Consider the following 25,606-nt stretch of genomic DNA (forward strand, 5'->3'; position numbering starts at 1 on the left):
TTTTTTTTGGTAGTTTGGCCAGGAAAGAGAAAGAGGAATGTACCCATTTCTATTTATCCATTCTAATAGAAAGTACCCAAAATGTTTTTTAATGTATGGAGCAGGCGTATGAGTTGATATCTTCAAGAGTCAAATCCTTTTCTTGCCCACCCAAAAGAAAAAAATCGTTACGAGCATCTCCAAAATGGAATTGAAAAGCTCCAATTTCCATAATGGTAGCGGGGAAATACCCAGGGAAGAATCATTCTTTTAATCATCCAGATCTATCAATTTGCGAATTCAATAAAAAACGGACTGATCCTCGGAATACACCATTATCTTTCGAAGTGCGTAGTCAATACTATGTTATATTATATTCAAAGAAACAAGTAAAAGAGTAAAGGCTTCGCCCTTCAATACCACACTTCCAATCTAAATTCCTACGAGATTGACGTTCGAAGAAAAAGACATGGTTTGATAGAAACTTTAAGTGGGTATCAAATAAGCTGGAATGAATGGTATCAATTTCTTCTTTTCTATACTGAATCTGCTTCGGTATCTCTTTCTTCCTTCCCTTCTGTAAACCAAGCAGTGACTAGCCTCTGGCACTCACTTTCCAAAGCACCAATTGACTTGCTTTCAGAACAACCCTGATCAGTTATACCGGAAATACCACCCGTACTACGTACGCCATTCCCAACGCGGAGCGCCTTTATTTTCGTATTGAACTCCGCTAGGAAGAAAAAGTTAGACCGTAGCCTAGTCACTCTTCTTTCCAATATACTTATAAATAATCGTGGCCGGCGCAAACCTAGCACCGCGTTGACATCTTCGCTTCAAAAGCTTTCATTTTATTTCTTTCAAAGGAACATGAACTAGGTTATTTACGGGAAGTCGTCCAGTCTAGGAGCACTCCCTTAGATTTGTAGAACGTGAACATGAGTGGTAGACTGAACACCCACACAATCTCTATTTGACAGAGCAACACCTTGAACGAAATCAAAATACTAAACAGAGTGGGTTACCGGCTCTACGACCCCATTCCGGGGCACTACTGTAGAGCTCTTTGGGCCTTCCATCTTTCTTTCGTCGTTTCGCACATAGATACAACTGTACTCTCTATTAGAAACTATATAATATAATAAAAATGGAAGTACTTTCGAGTAGTCTTACATTCACATCTTTAACTACTCGTTTTTTCCCGTTGCTAGCTAGCGTCTCACCTTCTTTTCCGAAAACGTAGGAACTAAAGAGGCCGGCCTTCGGCAAAGGGAAAGCGTGAAAGGATTTAAAAAAGGGGCTTTTCCCAACGGGGGATCTAAATATGAGGGATACTTGATCCTCAACTCTATTCATACAATCCTAAAGCTATTTATAGCTTGCTGATACTCCGGATACCTGCTCCTTAAGCTGGTTCTCTTCTCTTTGGGAGTTCTCAGCCGCTTCAGCTATTATCCTGGAACGATCTAATTTCAACTGAGAGACTTGCGTTCTTACTTCCTCAAGTGATCCAGGGTAGCTCCCGTTCCTACCATCGTTTAAAGTATCTATCCACTGGATCCAAGCTTGAACCAAGTTATATCGAAAGGCAACCCGATCACAATCTTGGATTGAGCTTAGAACGAAATTGGCGAGGGTGCGTGCTGGTTATGACCAAACCTCTGGCAGTTCTGTGTTTTCTAGTTGTGGAGAAGAGCCAGTCCCCAATTCTGGCAATAGAGAGGGCCTGGTCAACGTCCAACGTTAAGTTGAATTTCAAGTGGGCGCCTAAAAGTGTTATTTTGTGGAAATTATACTTTATTTATGCAAAAATTATTAAAAAAATACCGCTGGGATATGATATGTAAAAACTTTATTAGGAATCCTTTATTTATGGAAAAACGAGGTGGTTTTTTCACGGAGTTTCTAGGGGCGTAAGCAAGGGAAAGATCGGGCTCCAAAGACACGCAAGAGCGAATAATAGCGAAAGGTGAAAAATAGCATCTCATGTGGTGACTCCCATTGCAGAAGTGTAGAAGGCAAGCGAAACATTAAGTAGGCAGCGGGCGGCACAGCACCCAGTTCCTGCAGCTGCACCCCCTTGTAAGTGAAATCGTTTGTTGTTATATGCTCTTTAAGAAATAAGATGAGTTTTAGACTTTTTAGAATGTATTCACCTTTCTTTAACAAAACTGTAGCAGAATTGATGTCGCTAATGCTGACTGATCTATAACGCTCGCTCTGATGCTTCTCTTCTATTCTATCGACACCGCTGGTAACTTACCACTTTGCTATAGCAGATCTGCTAGGGTTCGTGTCATCTAGACTTTACTCAACATCTCTGCTACCGAGCCTCCTTCTTCAAAAGGTGCCGATAGCTACTTATATACTTCCTTGAGATGGCTAGAACCTTCGAAACTGTCTTATCGCAACCCATAAGCTAGGACCAATCATCATTTTATTTGCATTTCAGAGCTGTTCCAGATTGCTATCTGTTCTTAGCTGCTCAGCTCTATTATTCAAAAGAGCTAATGCCAAACCTGATACGCACCAGTTCCACTACCTTATCCTGGGCACCGGCTAATCACTTCTCTATACTGCAAAAATAAAGGATGGTTATTGAATGACAGGAAGAGATCTATTAAAACTTTGTTGTGCTTCACTTCTCAGCTACCAAATAAGGATAAATGAGAGGCCGAAGTCAATGACAAAGATGAATTACGAAACAACTTATCCAATATTTGGATAGTCTTTATTTCTCAACTCATCTCTCTCTAGTCAGCTGCTTGCGATTCGATTCGAACCTTTCTGCTCCTCTTTGCTTTATTGCTGCTCCATCTCGGATCTGATCTGAGCTGCTATTCGCATCTATTCTCGAGGTTCTAACCATTTCTTGTGCATCATTCTTTCTGGATTTCTGCCAATCTCTTTCCTTGTGGATCTCATTCCTGGGTTCGGTAGGTTGATGGCTAAGGGAAGGTCTAGTCTAGTACGGATAGGAATTTAAGACTGGAGGATGCAAGAGAAGCAGATCTTCCTCGGCAAAAGGAAGAGAAGCAGAAGCCAATACAGCGGTGGAAAAGGATGGAATGTTGGACTATGGCCTTGCTTTATGGCAGTTACAAAACACATGAAGTTGAGAAGGGGTCCCGTATCAACCAACAAGCTATCCGTTGACCTATCTTGCCTAGCAAGAAAACGGCTTGCGCCTCACTCAAGCAAGTGCGAACGGGGCATTTTGAAAGTGAAATAACAGATTTTATATTGAATTAGGGCGTTTTATATGCCATCGATCTTCAGGTAACTCATTCACTGGATGAGAGAAAGTTCACGCTCCCTATCCCTAGTAGAAATTGATTACAAAACTGCCGCAGGCAAGATAAATATAAGTACAGGAGAGGAAATAGGAATGAATTAAAGAAAGTAGGACAGGTAAGCACTAGAGTAGAGGATGCATCCATAGAAAGCGGCAAGTTAGAATATTGATATTTATTTCCACACCATAAACAAAGTAACATAATGTGTGAAATAAACTTACAGGGGCGATCTTCCTATGCGATAGATTAGTTGGGCATATACGAAAATATGCAAACCAGGTTTCTTTCCTTTGTCTAGATTTTTTGTGTTCGAGCAATTTGGATTTCCAGCTGGGACTTCAACCGCAGTCTTGCCATTCTTTTTAATCACTGGTTCAATATTTAGATATCCCCGGATGTTCAACTTCAAGGCTAGGGTGGAGATGCTCCATTAGTGAAAGACCGATCTTCCCATACCAATCATCTTCCTCGCCCACTCAATGAATCCATCCTCGATTGAACTAGGGCTTCGCTTCGCTATTGCCTCTCCTGCCTTGTGTAGTGCCCTCTGGGGACTGCTCTAGTTCCCCAGATCTTAGCCAAATCAGTCAAGTTCAATGCTAAGGATTGAGGGTGACCAGTGGTCTTATGTGCATTCGGAAGAACCAACCTATACTAACATATAAGACCGAAGGGACAGACTCCTTTCCGAATGGTCTATGGGGCAGAAGCTATAATCCTCACTTTTTCCTAGCGTCTAGACACCACCTATTAGTAGTAAATCAAGAAAGCATTTAACCATCGTCTGCGTGCATCAATTATTGCTGCTTTCCGAAGATAGACTGAATGCTGAATGAAGAGAAGACTTATCTCCCGCCGTTGCTCGAGCCCGAGCTGCCGCTGTAGTGCAATGGGTCTTTCAAGGATCGAATTGGGCGTGATCTGGCCTTCATCCTCGAGGATATCCTGGACCTTCACATGAACACATTCAACGGGTCGATACCAGCTGCTTTTGGTAACCAGTCTCGGCTCTAGCACCTTGATGCAAGCCAGAATAACCTCACGGGATAAATATTCCCGGGAATAACTGCGTTGGTGAACCAGTTGACACTTGATCTCTCATCAAACAGTTTGGTGGGGCCAATACCTAGGGAGATTGGTCAACTGGAAAATAAGGAATTGCTAATTTAGAGACAGAATGGTCTTAGTGGAAGCATTCCAGAAGAGATTGGTAACCTGAAGCTGCTAAAAGTTCTTCAACTCCCCGGATGCAAGTTCACAGGCACCATCCCTTGGTCAATTGGTGGTCTCAAAAGAAGGAACTTTATATATCAGAGAACTACTTCAATGCTGAACTGCCAACATCTGTCGGTGAGCTGGGCAATCTAACTCGGCTGTTTGCAAAGGTGCTGGGCTCAGTGGGAGCATACCAAAAGAGCTTAGTAACTGCAAGAAGCTTACGCTCAAAAATCTGTCCGTCCCTTCAATGCCTTCACAGGCTCTATCCCTGAAGAACTTGCAGATTTAGAAGCTATTGCCACAATTTTCGTTGAAGGGAACAAACTTACGGGTCATATTCCAGATTGGATACGGAACAGGGCGAGTGTTCGATCCATATCTCTTGCAGAAAACATGTTCCGTGGGCCTCTGCCAGCGCTGCCATTGCAGCATCTTGTTAGTTTCTCTGCAGAAACCAACCAGCTCTCAGGTTCTATTCTATCCCAGCCGAGATATGTCAAGCCAACTCTCTGCAGTCACTCATATTGCACAATAACAATCTGACTGGGAGTATTCTAGAGACATTCATTTAAAGGATGCAAGAACCTCACAGAGCTGAACTTGCTAGGTAACCGTCTTAATGGTGAGATACCAGATTACTTGGCTGAGCTACCGCATAGATAGTAAAACTGGAATTGTCCCAAAACAATTTCACGGGAATGCAGCCTGACAAGTTGTGGGAGTCATCAACCATTTTGGAGATCTTATTCTAACCTTGTTCTATTGCTCTTTCTCAATGGTATTTCGGAGTGCTAGACCTCATTCTCTTTGATACGCTTATTCAATTGTTTCTTACGAAACCTTACGTTACTTTAATTCGATCCACGCGTAGCGCCTTTACTTTATTCTCTTTGAGAACTTTGAAAAGCCAAAGCACCCCGCAACTTCGAATTCGAAAAGAATGCTAAAACACCTGTTCAGTAAGAACAGCTAGCTTGAACCAACCCATTCGGACTGTACCACTTTATAATCCACCACTCTACGCTGATTGACAAAAATCATCTTTTCGGGAAGCGGAGAACTCATCTCAACACAAAGTCTGGCAAAGGATAACCTCTCCTGAGTAGCTGTCAACGATCAGTGAATCAAGGCGATCCGCAGTGAGAAAGCTCACAGTAGAATGCTACTGTAGGCCGGTAATGAGCCCGGTTCGCAGAAAGTAGAAGCTGGAAATGGCTTCCCCTCACACTTTCATATAAATCTTAGCTCTAGCACAACGACCTATGAAACTACTACTTTGCTTTGATTTGAGTACAGAGCCCTTCCTATTTTAGAACTGCAAGTCCTTCGCGCTTCGGAAAAACCTTTGGACTCACCCACCTGCTCACTTACTTTTATGCACCGGAACAAAAGCATTATGCTAAGTGCTAAGTCAGCCTCTTTGAAGTAAGTTCTGAAGCAGAAGCTGGCTAGTGGAGTCAGTTGACCCAGTGCTTTCCTGAGTGTTTATCTTCAATATTGTATCAAGTTGCTTTTTCTTTCCTTTGGCTTGCTTCTCTTAACCTTCTTCACGCCTCCACTCTGCAACGCAATGTTTTAGATCCATCTATAATGAAACGATAAAGTTTGACGGCTTCAAAAAAGTTTCGATTGAAAGAAGCCCACATACCCGCTCTTCTTTCCCGCACCTACCTTTCCAAGTAAAGTACCTAGAGAAGAAGGAAGGCGGTGACACCTTTCCAAGTAAAGTACCTAGAGAAGGCAGGTGGGCCTCGCCTTCTTTCTGTAAAAGAAAAAAAAAAAAGCTACTCTACTACAGACAACGCTGCTCAAAAGAACTCAATTTCTCCACCTCTCATTTTAGTCAAAATCAAAAGAAAGGAGAAGGATCCGGAGCAGGGTCACTCCCATCATCCCCCCCGGAATCAGAATCAGAATAACTTTTGCGCTTCCTTGACTCGGGCGGGCCTTCGGAGGTTCCTACTTTCCTTCCCCGCCCCCGGACAATTTTCTTCCCCCGTGCTCCCCGCTGAGTCGCCTCCTCCTGATTGAGGGGCATCAGGCTCGAGCATCGGGATCGGGGGTGTCGGGCTCACCGCGCGCCGCGTGCCCATATTTCCTTAGCAGATTATCGAATCGATCTCTACCCAAAACTCGCTGTGTGACTCGTCCCGTACAAACTGAACCCAGGTTTCTTGTAGAAGCGGTAGCTCCGCCCCCTCTGGCAGGACGTTATCTACAAGTTCCCTTGGCGTAGTCCCGGCTTCTACTAAAGATTGCTCCTCCCCGGCCCGCCTATAAATCCTTTCTATTCTCTCTGCCAAATCAGATTAAATGGATTCCGGATCAGCGGGGGGGACAGGTGCGTCATCCCCTTTGTGGGAGAAGAACCTTCTGTTCTGAATATGAATAGTAGTCCTCCTAGAATCCAAGGCATTTCGTCGGAATACATCCTGTCTTTTCACCTTTGTAGTCCTATGCATAGTAAGTACTATAGCCCCAATCATAGCTACTAATAAAATCAGACTAGAAACCAAAAACCAGACGGAATAGTAGGTATAAAGTAAATTGCCCAATGTTTCCAAATTAGTCCAACTTCGTACCTTTCCGGCATAAACCGTATATTTCAGAGAGGTCGTATTTCTGTGGGTTGGTAGTAATGGAATGGTTTCATTATCTAAAATGAAGAACATTTCCCACCAAAAGATCAGTCCAATAATACCACTCACTGGTAAATAGCGCAATACTTCTTCGTGAATCTCCGCTATTTGAATATTGAACATCATAACCACGAATAGGAATGAAACGGCAATAGCTCCTATATGAACTACTGGGAAGATCATAGCGGAGAAGTCGAGACCTAACAAAATAAGTAAACCAGAAGTGTCGCAAAAGACTAGGATGGGAAACAAAACGGAATGTACCGGATTTTTAGCACGTACAACCATCAAACCAGAGACCAAAGCAGGGCTCGACAAAACGGAAAGAATCATTGGAATTTCCCATCTTTGAAAGATCTGCTCCCAAAAGAGAAAGGGAGACTTAAAGATCAATATGTGGGTTTGGTTTTTCCAAACAAAAGATAAATATTGGATAAAAATAGAAGTTCAACAATAAAACTTTCCTTCAGTAGGCTCGCTCCCGGTGGAGCCGCCAGCCCGCTCAGAAGTGGATTCGAACCCCCGACACCGTGGTTCGTAGCCACTTCTGAGAAGGAAGTATTGGCTATGCACCCCTTCCCTTGACTAACTAAGTCTGCATATAAGGAGTGCAGAAATTCTATACTGTTCGTATCGCCGTGCAAATTATACGCAATTTGTTTCATTGTAAACCCTTGGCCCTTCCAATTCACGCCCGGAGGAGAATCAAGCCATCGACTGAACACATCAGTAGGAAAAGACTTACTATCATACCACCCACCTATATAGGCTTTTATGAGGAAAAGTCCCATATCTACTCTCTCAGTCCCCTTATCCGGATGTCCTTGAAAAGCAATCATAAGAGGGAAGTGCGCCGCTACAGATTGAGGTCTGAACACTGCTTTCGGCAAGAAAACCCTTCTTTGACTTATGCACTTAGGCAAACAAAGCCTTCAGGGCAGGTTCAATATAATGGTTGTTGCTTGCCTCTCCGCTTATGTCAGCATAGAGGATTTCACTCCAGTCGTAGAAGGAAGCCTTTCTATGAAACAATAAAGACTAACTCGAAGGAGCCAGTTTTGAATAAGGACCTTGTCTTTCAAGCTGGAAGACCAGAACGAGGTAAAGGTGAATCCCTTGACCGAGTGAAGGAGAGCGAGGAAGTAATCAAGTTCGAGCAAAGCTTAACACAAGCAAGTTGAACTTACTTTTAAGTAGACACACTTATTGATTGGAACATGAGAATTCCACGAATTGGTAATTGATAGAATTACTACTTACTGACTCTTTGATGACCGGCTTTGGTCGAGCAACCGCTACATTTCTGGAACGGCAACTGCCTACATAACTACTCTTCCACTTTTCAAGGAAGTTAGTAGTATCAGACCATATGTAGTTCTATGATTGGCTCCTCGTTTTTATGCAATTATGAAATGACTCATTTTGATGGAGATTTGTAGCATCATTCAAGTAAATACAAATTGAGATCGTAGAAACATGAGCTTGTGATATAGCTACACCTAATTCCAGACCGGTTAATGCTAGAACTATAAATAAGGGACCAAGATCTCCTAAGAAATAGAAAATATTATTCAGAAATAGCATAGTCCAAGCAAACCCACTTAAAATCTTTACTGAACTATGACCGGCCATCATATTAGCAAATAAACGTATTCCTGAGCTTAATGCACGAAAACAATGAGAGATTAGCTCAAGGAGTACTAAAAAAGGTGCTAATGGCAGTGGGACTCCCGCTGGTAATAAGAAGCTAAAAAAATGAAGCCCATGTCTTTGAAATCCAACGATCGTAATGCCTATAAAAATGGAAAATGAAAGAGCCAAAGTAATGAGAAAATGACTTGTCACTGTGAAGCTAAAGGGTATCATACCCTGGGGATTACGAAATAACGAAAAAGTAAAAGTGACCGAGATGCAAGGGAAAAACTTGTGTTTCACATTTCCGGAAAGACCACCTATTTGTTCGTTTACCAGGTTCGGCACGAAATCATAAATAAGCTCCACCAAGGATTGAAATGCATTTGGCACTGACTTTCCCCCTCCTTTTTTCGTAACAACAAAAACCAGAAGTAGGACCAAACCGAGAGTGAGTAGCATAGACAAGGATAGATTTGTGAATGAGACATAGTACTTGCCAATATTCAGATCCAGAATTGGGTGAATTCCAAATTGATCCAATGGGCTTTCTGTTACTGGTCCGCCGCCTCCAGGGATAATGATTGAGCCGTTATTTACTATCTCGCCGTTCCTTTCCATCTCATCGTACAGATCTCTTAGAGGCTGACCCAATCGACTTGCTTCTACCCCATGCGCTCGTATATCATCATATATTTCGGAAAAGCTGTGCCCAGCCTCGCGTTGGGGAAAGAGTAACCGTTGGCGGAAATCGCGTAGAACCTCACGGTCTTGAATGCTCCTTCCAATTGAAGATAAATATCTGTCTATTCGTAGGAGTATACAGACCCCTCTGGTTGCCTCTCTTGAAACTGGAGGGTATTCTTCTTCATATTCATAATAATCAGGTAAACTTAAATTACGAATTGGCACCATATTAGCCAATATTCTATTTCTTCTCTTCATATCAGTGGAACTCCATCTAGTCATCATCATCATGGAGTAACTATATAAAATCAAATACAATCTGCTCCCAAAAGAGACTTGGTTCTACCCAACGAAATCTTTTCATGAGCGGTAGAGTAGACTGAACACCCACACAATCTCGATTTGACAATTTCAGAAATGGAAGAATTTACCAATGAGACCGTCTACAGCAGAGAGGCTACCAGGACACGACCTTTCGCACAATGGAAATGGTACTACTGTGTCCCTAAGGGCCCCTCCTTTTCAGAGAGAACTGAATCAGAACATCTTTCTCTATGAAAATGGGAGAGTAAAAAGGGAACCGAAAACATTGATGTGAGAGCAATGATGAATCGAGCCGCATCACATCAACTAGAGAACTTAACATACGAGTTTTCTATCAAAACTATTACCCATCAATCTCTATCCTCGGGGATAGAATCCAGCTCACGGCGTACCTGATAACTACGCTTATATACGTCAATTCATGGGAAGATGCTTACAGGAACTTCCAACTACTCACTTTGAGCAGGCATGTTACGAAGCTGGCTGAACTAAGCCCAAGTTCGGTAAGGCGTAAAGTAAGTGCGAACCCGAAGCGTGGGTAGAGTTGGAAAGAAGCGTAAAGCTGTGTTGGTTCGATCGAAACATAGAAACCGCTTTCATGGTTGCCTCCTAGTGGTTTCGCCAACGAGAACGCAGGCTTAAAAACTTTATGCTTTCTTTTATCCAACAGCGATTCAGTATAAGAATACCAAGCCAAGCGCAGACGATCCGGGGAATTTCCAACTATTTCTTTCTTGAGAAGTGCGGAGAACACCCCGGAGTAGATGAACTCATTGCAGATACATTGCAACTTTATATGGGACCGATCTACTTAACACACTACAACACTACACTATCTATATATAGGTATATCGTAAGCGGTAACCTTCCTCAAACGTTTTATTATCCTTAGGTGAACTTTTCTCTATCTATATGGGCGTAGGCAGTCATAGTGGGTCTGTGAAAGTCAACAATATGGATGGCATAATAGGCAATGGTTGCGTACTAGATTGGTGGTCTTATACTTAAAAGCAGTTTGCTCTGATTCAAAGCAGGCGAAGTAGTTTCAGTGGTCTCATACTTGTGGTAACTCTCTTCATTTGTTGGTGCTCGGTGGTTGGCAAAAGCGCCTTCTGAAGAGTCGTACCCACGACCCATCACCCTTTGGAATAGATCCTCAGGCCCATCGCACGGCGAACTACCTAAAGCTTAGAGAGTTTGCAAGGAAAGGAGATAGACTGACTATCAGCGACTAGCTACAGGAAAGAGATTCGGGTTGTTAGGCAAAGTTGGGAGAGAAGTAAGAAATCGGTGATAGAAGTAGTGCTCGAGATATAAGGATAGGTCACAGGAATAGGAATATGGATAGCTCTCTCTCTAGTTTGAAGAAGGATAGCTGGCTGGGAGAGTAGAACTAGTTAAAGCGCTGGCTCTGGTCAGAAGAAAGAACTTACTGTTGTACTGTAGTATGGTAATAAAAAACATTGTAAAGGAAAAACTTATCTTGTTCCGCACTGAACTTCTATTATTACAAGAAAACGGAACTTGTTGAGCTACAGACAAAAGTTTTACTTCACAGGTACTCCTCTGATACTAAATCGGCTAACGCCTACAGGAAGAAGCTGTTTCGGCAGCTGTACTCTCAAAAGTAACCAGCTATTTCCTTTTTTTCATTCACCCAGTACAGGTTTGTTTGAGAAAGGAAAGGCAGTTCCCTCTTTTGTTTAAGAAAGGCAAGGCTGTTCTGTCCTAAGTTACAGGCTCTAACATTGGTTTCGTCGGCTGGCTACTTTGAAGCAAGGGCTGCAGAGTCAAGTTAGGCGCAAGGCATGGTTGGTTGGGGACCAATAAATACTACCACATCCTGGGACACCGGAAGCTAAACCATCACCAGACCCAGAAAGGAAACGGGTCAATCAAGTCACTTATTTTCTCTAGATAAGGATGGTGCTTTCACCAGTTTATTTGGATAAGGCCATGGTTTTTAGAAGTTCAACACTTAAGCCATTCTCTGGAAACGACATCAACGGAGATTCTCGAGAAACGAGGAATGATGGCTAGCGGCACCAAAACATGAAAGGAATCGAGATCGGAGGTATTTCTACTCGGCCTTCTTCTCTGCCCTGCCCTCTTCTCAGGGAACATTCCTATCCTGGCCATTGATTCGATCAGTTTGAGAACGAAAGAAGAAAGCAATCCTCGCATACGTTTAAATACGATATATTACTAGTTTGACGAGCAAGATTCCAACAAGGCACTCGTTTTTACGAGTAAGATTCCAACAAGGCACCCGGAAACCCTGACTTCATTCTGACACGGACTTAACCATGCCCTACTACCGAACCTATCTCTAGCTTCTGGATACGAAGACAGAAAGAGAACCCATTTGTCTTTAAGAGAAACGCTTCAAAGCGGAAAGAGTGGGGAAGTGGAGTTGCCACGACGATCTAGATGGAAGTTTCCAGATTTCAAGGTAAGAAGTCGAGCCAGACTCTTTGCTAAAGCAATTAATTGGTTTTTACAACCTGGCCTCCGCAAGCTAAAGGAATGATACAGGAGACGATTAAGTGGATACTCTACTTCCACCGAAAACCATGGATACCTTGCCACTACCACTACTTCCGCCGACAACCTAGTTTGATCCATTCCTGAAGCAGATGCAGGATGCAGAAAGGATGCTCTATAGATGCACTCGAAGGAGGCACTTTATATCATACTAGGTCAAGCGATTCGTGCACTCGATCCTGGTCGATTGGTTGGGATAGCAGACTTCCTAGTTGGCAAAGTCCTCTCTCAAAAAGGTTTGTAGTATAATGGGCATCACTCATTAAGTGAAGTGTTCCGCCAAAGCATGGAAGTCCATCCAATCCAGACACTTGCCAGTTCCACTACCTTGAAAGGCTATGTATGAATCGCTTCGCTATCCTCCCTGCTCCGAACTCGAAAGAGATCTTTATCACTAGCTAGAAATGTGACAACCGGAAGGAAGGTTCTTACTGAAGTGAGTAGAGCTCTAGCTCTAGTAAGTAGAGTAGCCAGGATCCAGGATCTAGTAAAGAGAAGTATTTCATGACTTTACTTGGGTAAGGGAGTGAGTCACTACTAATGTGACGAACATAAAAAGTTATATTAAATTTTGATATAAAGTCATCGACCTGAAAAGCTTCAATCTAAGTTGCTTCTCCTTAATGCTTCTCTTGATCCGGTGGTCGGCCAGCCCCTATCCCTCGAAACCCTGACAGAACAATGACCTACAAAGGTTACTAATCGAGATTAGGGATCTGCTTCTATTGAATGAATACGCAACTTTCAACCTGCCAGCCAAAGCTAGGAACCGGGCAAGAAACTCCTCCCCAGGAAGACTAGCCTCGGGTTAAAGATAGAGAAAGCCGCCTCGGGATACGAGAATGAAGACTAGCCTCGGGCCTCGGTTATTATGATTTTTATTTGAGTGATTTGAGGTTTGCCGCAGAGAATGAAGCACGGCACTTAGGTGGGACAAGCTTCGACTCGAAGAATAGCATGCAAAGCAATCCGAATAGCCTAGTTGTTGTAATACGAGAAAAAAGAGATGTCATACTTCTGTTTCTCAAGCAATCAATCATCGACTTGCACAAGGGTTTCTTGTTATTCCGGATTTCATGCTAGTCGAAACGAGTCGCACGAAGCACATCTATTCTGATACTCCGGCCCATTCCTCAGGTCAATCCTGAATGCAACGAAGATTGGTACCCCCATCCCATAGGTCAAGTCAAACAAGCCACATGCTTTGTACGCCCACAGAACTAAAGGTTCCAGCACTACACCCCACATTTACTAATAACGATGGGGCAGATCATTCTCGGATCCGGATTGGTCGATAGCAGAAAGAAGCATGTTTTCCATTTCAATACGAGTGCCTGGACTAAATAGTTGGTTTGCTTGGCCCAGAACAAGATGGAAGAGATGCTGATGCTTACTCTGAAATAGCAGGAAGTCCACCAATCATGGGATGGGCGAGACCGCCTAGCCTACCTTTTGCTTGCTCATTCACCTCCTCGCTTTAAAGTAGTTGAAATATCCCACTCAAGAGTCTTGGCTTGGCAAGGAATCTTATCTTTGGGAAATCAAGGATTACGAAGCATATGAATAGATATTGCTCTGTCAGCTTCCGTTCGTGGTAGGACATCCATCCCACCACTCACTCGAGAAAGGAAAGATATGAAGAGGATATTATGATGTACAAGCACCCATAAACGATACAATAAATGATGTACAAAGCTGGAAGAAGCTGGTTGTTAGCATTCTATGATTTTTTATGATTCTTCTTCTCAGGCTTAGCAGTTTGCTCTTTCTTAGAACTATTACTTTCCAAGCGTTGGTTGTTGACCAAAGCAATAGCTCACGTTCCAGCAAGAAGAGGTAGGTGAATAAGCCTAGCCTTCTTTCAGGGGGATGCCAATACCAAGCATGTTAATGCCAAACTAGTATGAGCCCATAGTTGGACTGCTTTTCCCCTAAGCAAACTCCATCCACGCTTCGCGCCTTCTCGTATATCTCTGGAAATTTCTTCAGGGGTCCTACCCTAATAAGAGGGAGATGCTTCGGCATCGGACGAAGAATAGGGGAATGCGACACTTTACACAGCGGCAAGATAAACTTCCATTGCTCCGGAATGTTCAGCATTGTACTACTACGCTTTCTTCCTTACTCCGGCCAACAACATGAGGAGAAGCTGCGTACATCTACACCCTTCCTAATTGCGAATAACGAAGTCCTAGGGAAAGCAACGTTGGAAAAAGTGGTGTAGTTAAAGATAGCCATATTTAGTAATTAAGCCTTTTTTACTTTCTTTCTTCTTTTTCAAAACCAATGAATGCGGTTGGCTTCTCAGAACTCACCTCTCAGGTTCCAGACCTTCCTTGAAGGCACAGTCGAGTAACTAGCGTTCTAAGGCCTGTTTTCCGAATGGAGCACGGCAGTAGGAATTACAGACTTGGGTCTTGGAATGGTAGGTAGGGATTTCATAGGCTGGGTGGTGTGTCGAGAAGCTTACATTCGTCGATCCTGTTTTTCAACTTCATGCATTTGCCTGGACTGCCTCGGTCGGATCGGCATACGTGTTCCAATCTCCTGCAAGTATCCACGCCTCTTTAACGCAACCAGCTATTTGTTTGAGGTCCTTCGGCTCTCTGATTCTCTTTGGTTTTCGCGTAGACGGCTGGGAAGAGGAAGATGATAGGGATGATCAAGACTACCATTACTTATCTGAGATGGATTATAAAGAGATATATCTAGAGATAGAGCGGGCGCGGAAAAGGCGGACATAGGAACTAGGTGAATAAACAAACATATAGCTCTGGTGTTCATTGCGAAGTAGCCTACAAATTAGTATTCATATCCGGCTCTCACTGCTAGGAGTAGATCTGAACCAACGAACGTAGGCTAGGACCTGCATGTAATGTTACAGCCTTGCCAATACTTCCTTTTGATAATGAAATAGCCGAGGACAGGCTGTCTCGGAAGTAAGTGCTTTCATGACATTCCAACTGGTTAACACAACACTATCTTCTTCTTTTTTCAGGAATTGGTATATCGATCAAGTGGAATATGATATATGTGCAAATATGTCATCATCACTGGAATCAGCATAAGATTTGGATTCCATCAACTTGAACCTCTCTATCTTTTTCTTCTGTTCTTTTATTTTAAGCTTCAATAGCTGGAATCTTTCCATTCGTAGTAGTTATGAGCTCCTGCTTAAGGTTCTGGGCTACGAATTCCTTCCTTGGTCCCTTCCTTCGCTAGCCCTGTTCCTAAACCTATTCCTTGCATACGAGCGAGGCCCACGCAAATACTACGTAGGATATGAAATCAAAACTACGATTGATTCCCACGAGCTAAAGGTCAATACGAGCGTTGCACTAGCGAAATCTAAAGGATTTGTGTCCCCTCCTGCTTGTAGTATTGTATTGTCATCCGACAAATTATCTAGTTGTAGGCGTCCGTTCAAAGCGGAAAGAAAGAGCACTGGTCCACGGATAAGCTAAAAGGCAGGATGCAGGTACTGTTATAGAAACTCGGCATGAAACAGGAACTAGGGACAAAGAAGAGAGCCAAATAACAAGTTTAGCAAAAGACCAAGCACCCGCAGGAAAGAGACACAGAGGAAAATGGCATTCATGCAAAGCCAAAAGGTGTAGCTGAACTCCAAACCTAAAGTAGAGGGGACAGTAAGTAGAACCATCCTCCGAGGAAGCACTGGTTCGAGGAAGAATACCAGATCCAGTTGAGGAAGAGGTGGTACTCTGCAGCCAAAGGAGTAGTACTGGGGTTAGCTCTAACCATCTTGTACAGAAGAAGGGATTACGACTAGCCCAGGCAAGGAAGTAACTCAATCTCAAAAGGGCGAGAGTTTGATTCAATTAGAAATCTCAAATCAAGGCAAATCCGTTCATTGAAGGAAGTGAGCTAGCTCCCATCACTTCATCTGCTGCCTGTTCAACTAATCGAATTCACCCTTTATTCCGATTGGAATTCCTTTTATCGAATATCCCTGCTCGTACTTCGAAGTCGGATTGTCCTCCCGGCGGTTGCATCTAACCTGCTCCCAATCTGATCCCTATCCTAGTTCTGGCTCCGGCCCACTTTCATCAGCAGATCCTGCCTTTCCTAAGCTATTTCATTCCAAACATTCCCATAGCATCTTCTTTCCCTTGCCAATACAACTAGAGAATCGTAGGCCTCGTACGTGCGTATTGGTTTCTAGCGCAAGGAAGCATATGAACTGCACCGGTAAACCAACCCGTCTCCTACAAGGATTCGCTGTTCCTATCTTTTCCATTGATGTGCAAAAGCACAGGGTGATGCATACAAGTTGGCAGATGCCTTGCTTTGCCTAAGAGCTTATCCGTGTCAATATCCCTAGCTATCCAGATGCCTCCTCTCTTAAACCAAGGCATACTCTATTCGGAACAAATAAACAATACTTGCGAAAAGCGTAGCCTACACGAAAAGCATCGTATCTAGTAGCAAAGGAAAAGAAATGGTTTCTACACCCTCCGGGGTTGACGCCAGGGAAATATGCTTTTTATATTTCTAATGAAATAGCCGAGGATACGATCTGTTTGGAGGGCGTAGTACTAGGTTTGTTTTATCCTGGTTAACCTTTCCGTTGTTGCCGTGCCTTGCCCCAAAAGGAAGGTTCCGCTCAGTTATAGTTGAATTAAAAAGTAGTACTTTCGCCTATATGTGTTCCTAACTTTTTTGCAATGGGTGACCCACTTCCTTTTCCAAAGCTTAGTGAAAATGCTATTCATTGATTTCCCCGCTATATGAGATCAACTTTTTAAAATCCATCATCTACTTTCCGAAGGGAAATCGGGTTTACTACTTTTGCCCATATATGAGAATGATCCTAACTTTGTTAAAAGGAGAGCCTAGCATTGGTACCGTGCCCCTTTGCCTTTGTTAGAGGGATAGGAGCAGAACCGGAGACATGGGACTGGATTCGATTAGTATTGCGCTCGTAAAAGGAATAGGAAGGAATAAACCTCAGATGAAAAGGAATATCTCTACTCTAGCGCTCACTACGTTCTCTAGCGTTATTATTGGCGAAAGAAGGTGAGCCTCTAGGTGCGGAGCCTGTATATACGTAATTAGATCGATCTATGAACAAAGGAAAGAGTCAGTCCGGAAAATCTCATATTGGCGTACCTGATAACAACGCTCATATACGTCAATTCAAGGAAAGGATGCTGCTCTGGCTCGTAGGAACGAATGCTTAGGATAGGAATCGCGCTAGGGGATGATTCGGTTGGGATAACTGATCATGGGGATAGCCTTGCCATACCAATCATTACCCGGTATGGAGGGGGAAAGCATCCAATTGTATATTCCTTACTCCTGGATTCGATTAGGCTGGTTTAAAAGAGAAACCCACCCTAAAGCCGAGCCGAAACCTTTTAACGGGATAAAGGTACCCTTTAACGGATGCCGAGGAATGGATATCGATGGATGAACTACAGTTAGTTACGAGGATAGTAGGATAAAGGCTAGGGGTAGTAGGCTAGGCGAACAGACGCATTGGGATTGGAATGAACTGCACCATCATTTTGGCATGATTCAGATCTCTTACCTGAGGAAGAACTAACTTCTATCCGTATTGGAGCATCAATTCACTGACTTCTATGCGAGGCGAGGAATACTTTCTTCGGGGAAGAGAGGAACGAAAGCATAGAAAATCGATAAACAGAAATGAGTAGTTGACACGGGAGACTAATTGCTTCAGCCTAGTCCAGAGTTTTCTACAAGCCGAGTAAAGTGTTCCTTTTGCCAATAACAACCATTGCTAAAAGCAGGTGCCTTTCCCCAAGGATACCGTCAACCGATTAAACCTTTGCTAATGGTGGAATTGCCAAACCTTTGCCCATGCCGAAAAAGAAGCCAAGTCCGATTCAATAATTACCTTTCTTTTGTCTCTATCTTTGGACTGAATCAGAAGAAAAGCAAGGCTAAAGGAAAGGAAGCAGGCCAGGTTGGAGAAACTGGTTCTGGTCCGGAGCTCGGGGATAGCTCCTCCCCTATGATCTCTGTTCTCTAGTGCTTTGCCTCCCAAGGGTCAGATACTTCTTGGGCTTGAGCAACAGGAGAGGACTCGTTTTCCTTCTTAGCAACAGGCCGTGGTTTTCCAAGAAAGGGTCTGGATCGCATCCGTTGGGAAAGGTCGAACTACCGGTATTAAGCACTGCCTTCTCTACCGGAGAATCACCCGCGGAAGAGATATCAGCTCCGGTATAGTTGTACCTTACTAGAGAGACACGCCACTCCAGCACTCTCACTCTTTAGAAGAAGAGACAAGAAGAGCATTGTACCAATTCGAGAAATCAAGCTCATTCGAATACTGGAGGGATGTACTACACTACAGGCAAACAGATCTCATGTAATGAACGCGTACGAAGCACTATAAGTTAAGTGAAGTTTCATTCATAGCTTTCTCTGGTTTCTTGGTGGATATGTCTCCAGGTCTAAGGGAAGGCAAGGCTTCTTTCTATCTTTGCTTGGGAATACCATTCCTGCTTCTCCATTTCTCATAAGAGCATTCCTGGCCTGCTTCCTTGATCATAGCTTTGGAAAGGAAAGTCAATCAAAGTCAAGGGAAAGTAAAGTACCTTAGCAGGATAAATGACATTTGATTTGCTATTGCCAAAATCTCTGCTGCTCAGTTTCTTCCTTGTAGAAGGAAGTATGAGTATTCCAAAGAGGGATTAGAGATTCCAGTTTCTTGGTAAGGCATCTTCAAGTCATCTTTGCTTTGTGTATGCATGCATGGGCATAAAGAGAGCCTGAATTACGCATATAGCAACAGAAAAGTAGAAAAATGGGAAGTCGGAATAGCATCTGATCGGAAAAGACTAAATTAGTAGGACGTAAAGCTCGGCTCGTACAGTATAAAACGGATAGGAAGTGAAGACAAAGAGCCTGGCTTTATGCTCAGCCCCCACTAGCATCCCACCCAAGACTAATGAACGGGAGGAGGCCTATGTTACCCATATATCGATGTCCTTTTTTTCTTACTAATGTATGCATGTTTCTCTTACTTTTACTCCTTTCCAACATAAAGTAACTCATCTCACTTTCTTGAATTGAATGTTAACCTATGTTATTAATGTGCATGTACTCGCGTTGATAGTCCTTACTACTAATATTAATATAAGGTCTTCCCCCAGTTCTGAAGTTCTGGTACTAAATTAAATGCCCTAACACTATTTCTCAAACCAGAGTGAACTACTCCATCCACGTGTTCAATCAAAGGAACTGAGACATTGCTTGATAGAAGAAAAAGACTTTTGAGTTAGCGAAAAGAAAATCCTCCTCAACGGATCAAACAATACTACCGTACCCGCCGACGCCGAAGTAATATCGATCGAACCTATTCCACTCGCACTGACACTATAGAGAGCTTCCACCTTTCAAGCTGTCTTGCCTTTACCCTGAGAAGTAGCACTTGGGGCCTCACGGATGAGAATCCAATTTCCACAAAATTGCATTGTTTGCTTTTTCACATACATAAGCCTAGGGCACGAGGAGATAGGGACGATACCCTGCGCACCCTCTCTAAAGCAGTGAACTCGATAGCGCAATTCCTGTTTTTTTTTGTTTTCTCTCTCTTCTATTTTGAATATTAAAATATGCTCTTTGGAGCCGGGAAATAAGATCGGTACTTGAATAAAGAGATATAGATAGAGATAGTAAGTTTTCCATTCATTTAGGTTGGCGGAAGGATAGCGATTTTTTTCATACAGCTCGGGACAACCATTATTACAGGGGTCAAAGACCAACGAATGGCTTGGGTACTACTTTCATCACTTATTGCTAGGATAGGACTTTCCTTACCAGAAAAACAAGGCGCGAAGCGATGCCGCCCTCTTGGTTTTGATTTCCTCACAAGTATACTTTTCCGGGAAAAAGAGATTCATACAACTTCCTTTCTGCCTCCACCTTACTCACCGGCTCTCGCTTGTCAGTTTGGCTTTGTGAATTTGAAATACCCTCTCTCCTCGCTTCTAGGCTAGGGATTGGCTCGTATCCTGGTTGAGAAGAAGCAGTTTTCAAGCTTGACTTTTCTTGTAATAAATGATAGAGCAGAGCACTCGCTCGTCAACTCGCTACTCTCTCCCCTTCTACTTGTCTAGGCTTCATACCCGAAAGATCAACTGGCGCAAGCACATTCTTGAAAGATAAGGCCAGAGAATAGTAGGTATAGCGCTGTTGTAGGTTAAAAGGAGGAAGAAATAGCTGTACGAGTTGCAGAGCTGGTGACAAGTGCCACTGTACGCTAGAAAGAATGAGTCCCTAACAAAGTAAAAAAAGATAGGTCGAAATGCCTGTATTCCTACTGGAAAAGTGCGTGATGGTTACTCTTTATCATTGGCATACTTGCATTCCTTTCCCCAACTATCCGAGTTTGGGTTTCCTACCAGTCCTTTCCCTTCGCCAGTCTTAGACAGTTCGCTTACCCGATAGGCTTGGCAATTCCACTACTTTAAGTTGGGATTTTTTCATGTATCTTTCCTTTTGTCCTCGAAAGCCTGTCTTCCCCGAGAAGACAGTCTTCCTCTATAAAACAACAACATTAGTGGATATAGACTAGGCTAAGGGACGGACTTCATCTCTGTTCTTACCCAAGGAAACTGGGTATCGGGGCGGTATAGTATAGTATAGGAAAGGAGTAGATCTGCCAGTATCTGCCTTCTGTTTGGGGCGCCAGGTCGAATACGTCAAATAAAAGACAAAGTGTGGAACAGCAGATCTAGTTTCTTGGCATGTTGATCGATCAACCCTTTTGCGGGTCTATAGTGCCAGGGCTCTCTTATAGACTTATAGATGGGTTTCTTGCTTTGGAGGCAGGCTATTGGAGTGCGAGGGTTAGCCAGTTAGTTCTTTCTTATTTGAGGTAAGGTGATCCGCTATAGGCTATAGGACGAGAACGGGAATATGCAAATATACGAGTGCCAGACCCGATAAAATATACGAGTGCAAACGCGCCCTCCATGATCATTGCAAGGTTTAGAGCAGTTAATAAGCCAAGCCACCAGCATCCAAAATAAGTAGCGAAGGATATTAATATGATTGCTTAGCACGGCTCACGCACGTTGCTATACATCAAAAAAGCTTCTTCGTCTGTCTGTCAGCAGCGTATACAAAGGCTGCATGATAAACCTATCATTATCCATCTCACGAACCCACCCTTGGGACGAACTCACTCCTGGTTCTCAAGCTTCCTGTTTCTAAATCGAGGAAACAGATACCAACCAAGTCGTAGACTTACCACTTGAGTATGCTCATACAGCCAAACCTTTTGATTGCAAACATTAGTAGTTAAAGCCATACTGTAATCACCCACCAACAATACAGGACGGAAAAAAACAAACTTACTGCATTTTCTTACCAGCAAAGCAAAATGCGGCCCAAGCAGCGTAGGCTTGTGAATCTTCTCATCCGCCATAAAGTCTTGCACACACTTACCCATAGCATAAACTGAGTTCAACAGGTTGTCACCAACAGACTGCCCCCATGCATACTCCCACAACCCTTCAAGATCACCAACATAATCCCAGAAAAACATTTGAACAACGTACCGGACGAAAGGTAAGTGCGAAGGGCGAAGTTGCGAAGGAATAGTTGTTACTACTCTTAGTTTAGTTTAGTACCCACGGTCCATTTGATCATTTGCTGCGGTACCAAAGTTCAATCGTCATCTTCAGTTGAAAGAGTACACATTATATTGAGTACCTCCCTATCTTCGATCTCTCTTGTAAGAAATCCTACGCATCCCTCCCTTGTCAGAAAATAAATAGGAATATGAGCCTGTACTCACTCACGCTGCCGGAGTACTTTTTGAGTTGAGGGTAACGTAGTAAAAATCCTTTATTTCTGGGGATTTGCCTTTTCTTTCAAAATGAATTTATGCTTAGTCTAAAATTGGTAAATACCAAATAATAATAATATAAAGATATAATATATATTATTATTATTATAAATATGTACCAGTTTCCTGAAACTAACAAATAGAGTTATAGCTTTGATTGACTTACTAGCTTACGGGAATGCTTTGAATCTCAACTTACTTTTTTAGAGGGGGGGATTACTACTGCATGGAAGGATGGTATACTGGAACGCAGGTGTTCTTACTCTTTCTCAGGTACCTGAGAAAATAGAGTTGGCTGACTATAACATGGAAGGCCCCAAGCGTCGCCTTGAAAATTATGTGGAAGAGTTCCGGCTTGCTTGCATTAGGATCCATCCCTCCAAGAAACCATCAATATATGAAGCATATGGCTCCTCTTTGAGTTCTATTTTCTTGGGGTTGGGATGAGAGCACGATATGAGCATGCGAATTTCTTCGAATCTACCATTGGAGAGAAAATAAGGGGTTATGTGGATGGGGGATTTGGAGATTCTTGAAAGAATGTTTTGGCTTCTTCCTATTACGCTTCAACACAGAAGAAGATTGTTAAAAGGTGCTGGAAGGAGGATATATTTTTCCAATTGTTTCAATTGCCCAACCTCGGAATGGCCAAGGTTTAATGATTTCATGTAATTCTTCCGCTTACAGGTTTTTAATCGGTCTGTATCTTTGGACATCCTCGGGCGTATTTATTGCAATCTTTTTCCATGTTTGGCCAATAAAACCCATATCTGTGTATCAGCCATCTCATTCTTCTGCCCGCTTGATGTGCTCCAGCGATTCTTTCATGGACCTCAGCCATTACCAATAAAGCCCCCCTTTACCTTCTCTTTCTATTCTATAAAAAGGCGAACATCTAATCTAGGCCCGGTCGCCTTTCTATGAAGGCGAGCAGCCCAGCCCCCTTGTGGAAATTTGTATATTAAGGAAGCCGTATTTCGCAATAGCAGCTCCGAGAAGCTGGGCTTAGGGTGCGCCTCCTGCGGTCGTTTCAGTGACTCAATTGGCTGGCTTCCCTCAGCTCAGACTGGTGTCGCCACCTCTCCCAGGACCGGAATGATTATCCCTGCCCGATGGGTCTACATTCATCCCTGAATGTCGTCGGGTACTCTTCACTTCCCCGCCATTCTTGTAACCGTCACCTGTAATCCGCGCAGGTGTGTCCGCACCCCCTGGAGTGGACGAGAAAGAAAGGATTTTTTCTCGGAGCAACCCCCAGACCCAGGAGTTCACTTTCCCGTATGAGCATTCGGTACATATATAAGTCAGTGGAAGAGTCAAAGGGTCACCACTACTGAGGGTCTCCCCCCTTATCTTAGAAGGGTCGTCTGAGGGTTCGCCGCGGTTCATTGCTGTGCTTACACACTAGGCTACCCTTCTCCGAAAGCTCCGCGGGACCACCTATCACTAGTCTTCGGCCGGAGGGGTTTATTGCACAAAAAGGCCGGGACGCAGAGGAAAGCCCAACGAATGTCAGATGCAAAGCCCCGCACCTCATTAAGATCATATTGGCATACTCTCCCAAAAAAAAAAGAGCAGACCCCATTGAAGACGGGAGTGAGGTACAACAAATTTCCGTCCACCTTCTCACGGAGCCGTACGTGGACGTTACCGCTCATACAGCTCCCAGCCAGCAAGCAGTTAGCTTTCCTCTAGAAGTCATGGAAGTGTGGATAAATCGACATCAAACTCTAGTCGACAGAAGGTTTTTCTTTTTTTCCCGCTCGCAGTAGTATAGTAGTCCCAATATTCCAATACTACAGCGTTAGCAGCGTTTTGTCTCGATGAAAAATCTTCTGGTGACCATGAGGATTTCTTCTCTATCCTTTGGACTTGAACGATCCAATTTCGAATCTTGTTGGAGATTCTTTATCTGGCTTTGACGTATGGGGCCCTTTCCCCACTGTTTGAGAAAAGTTTTTCATCTTTCCTTTACATCCGAACAGGACGGGCCACTAGTCCCTGATCTGGACGCCGCACCTGGAACTCCTTCTACCTGTGGTTGTGGGGTTGGCGCCTCCTGAGCTGCTTGAGCAGCACCCACAAGGGGGTGGGAAGGAATAAGACTACATAAGAGAATACTCTCTTTTTACTTTATTGACTGGTGTCCCGCGGATCTCTCTCTTTAGGCGCTTCGTTTAGTTCGTTTATAGCGAGAAAGCCCATGCGAGTCAATTAAGTAAGCTGGAAGGCACTTTTTAAAAAGCCTGGAACTTGATCCAATCTCTAACCAATTGCGGCTTGTTAGAGCACCTAAGCAACGATGCGAATAATCGCTTGCCTAATTCAGTAGGGTTTTCATTTGATTTCTATATGATAATATGCAGTAGCCATCCATCCTGGAAAGGAACAACCATAAGTGATTAGAGCGATGCTCCTTTTTTTGCAAAGAGTTGAGTTCTTCCTCTTTCGCGCAGGATAGCCACGGACTCTTCCGAAACATTCAGATATAGGAAAAGCCAGAGCCAAAGCCAACGCGTCAAAGTGGTTCAGCAATCGACGTAACAGGTTCAAATACTCTAAGCTAGGTATATAGAAGGTATATTCGATTCAACAATCTGAAGTAGTGGAGTTAGCCCTCGGTATACCATACTGTAAGCCTCAGATAATCACTAGCTTATTCAAGAATAATATAGTATAGTAAAGTCGTAGAGGAAGAAAAGAAAGAAGAGAAAGAACTGGGAGTATGAGGACAACTTACAGGGAGAAGGAAGGTGGAGACAAACAACAGGAGCTATTCAACCATCGTTAGAGGCAAACCAATGATTAGAAGAATGCTGGAAGAAGAGGAAAGCTGATTGATAACACTTAACCAAACATCGCAAGGACAGGAAGGAGTATCCTGAACGTAAGGCCAATGGCTAGCATACTTCGCTGAACACTCAACTTGATCTATATCGATAGACACATCTGAGAGAATCATAGTTCCCCCTCTGGGGATAACTAGTTCTTCTCCCGAGTCCTTGTTTTGTATGAGATAACAGCAGTCTTTACTTAACCGAGCATCGTAGGGCTTACTTCATCACACATAGCTGTCTTTACTTTCGTTTCGCTAACCGCCCAAAAGCAGGTGCGCACACACAAATGCTAGGCGAGATACGTAGTTCTCTCAACCCTTCCTATCCATCATTACAGACCGGAACTAGATCGGATTAGGTAGAGCAAGACCTTGAGCCTCTTGAGAAACCAATAGAAACGACAGTAGCTAGCTTCACCAGAAGAGGAAGAAAGACTTCTATAACTTAACTTCCCTATTGAGTAGAATGCATGGCAAGTTTCCACTGCTTTAGGCTACTCTACTAAGACTCGAGGGCCGACTTCACGTAACTAAACTAAATGGCTTAACTAAACTAAAAAGGAACTAAACTGGGATAAATCTTAACTAAAGGCGTACTGTACTTTGC

The 25,606-nt window shown here is 43.4% G+C and overlaps 3 protein-coding genes across 3 annotated transcripts in view; all 3 read right to left on the minus strand.

The window, feature by feature from the left end:
- On the minus strand, window positions 1-7,493 carry LOC118476002 (NADH-ubiquinone oxidoreductase chain 6). The gene has a single exon (XM_035964003.1). It carries the CDS (start codon window positions 7,463-7,465, stop codon window positions 6,803-6,805), a length of 663 nt encoding a protein of 220 aa, XP_035819896.1. The 5' UTR covers window positions 7,466-7,493; the 3' UTR covers window positions 1-6,802.
- LOC118476001 (ATP synthase subunit a-like) lies at window positions 1-15,022 on the minus strand. Its single transcript, XM_035964002.1, has one exon. It carries the CDS (start codon window positions 9,740-9,742, stop codon window positions 8,510-8,512), a length of 1,233 nt encoding a protein of 410 aa, XP_035819895.1. The 5' UTR covers window positions 9,743-15,022; the 3' UTR covers window positions 1-8,509.
- The window catches only part of LOC118471936 (uncharacterized), a 19,808-nt gene continuing 6,000 nt past the window's right edge, over window positions 11,799-25,606 (minus strand). Inside the window, exon 2 of the mRNA XM_035964000.1 lies at window positions 11,799-25,606. This exon is cut by the window's right edge and continues 3,720 nt beyond it. The gene's annotated coding sequence lies outside the window, so the exon portion shown is untranslated.

The sequence above is a fragment of the Zea mays genome, unplaced genomic scaffold (assembly GCF_902167145.1).
Source record: "Zea mays cultivar B73 unplaced genomic scaffold, Zm-B73-REFERENCE-NAM-5.0 scaffold_94, whole genome shotgun sequence".
NCBI lineage: Eukaryota > Viridiplantae > Streptophyta > Magnoliopsida > Poales > Poaceae > Zea > Zea mays.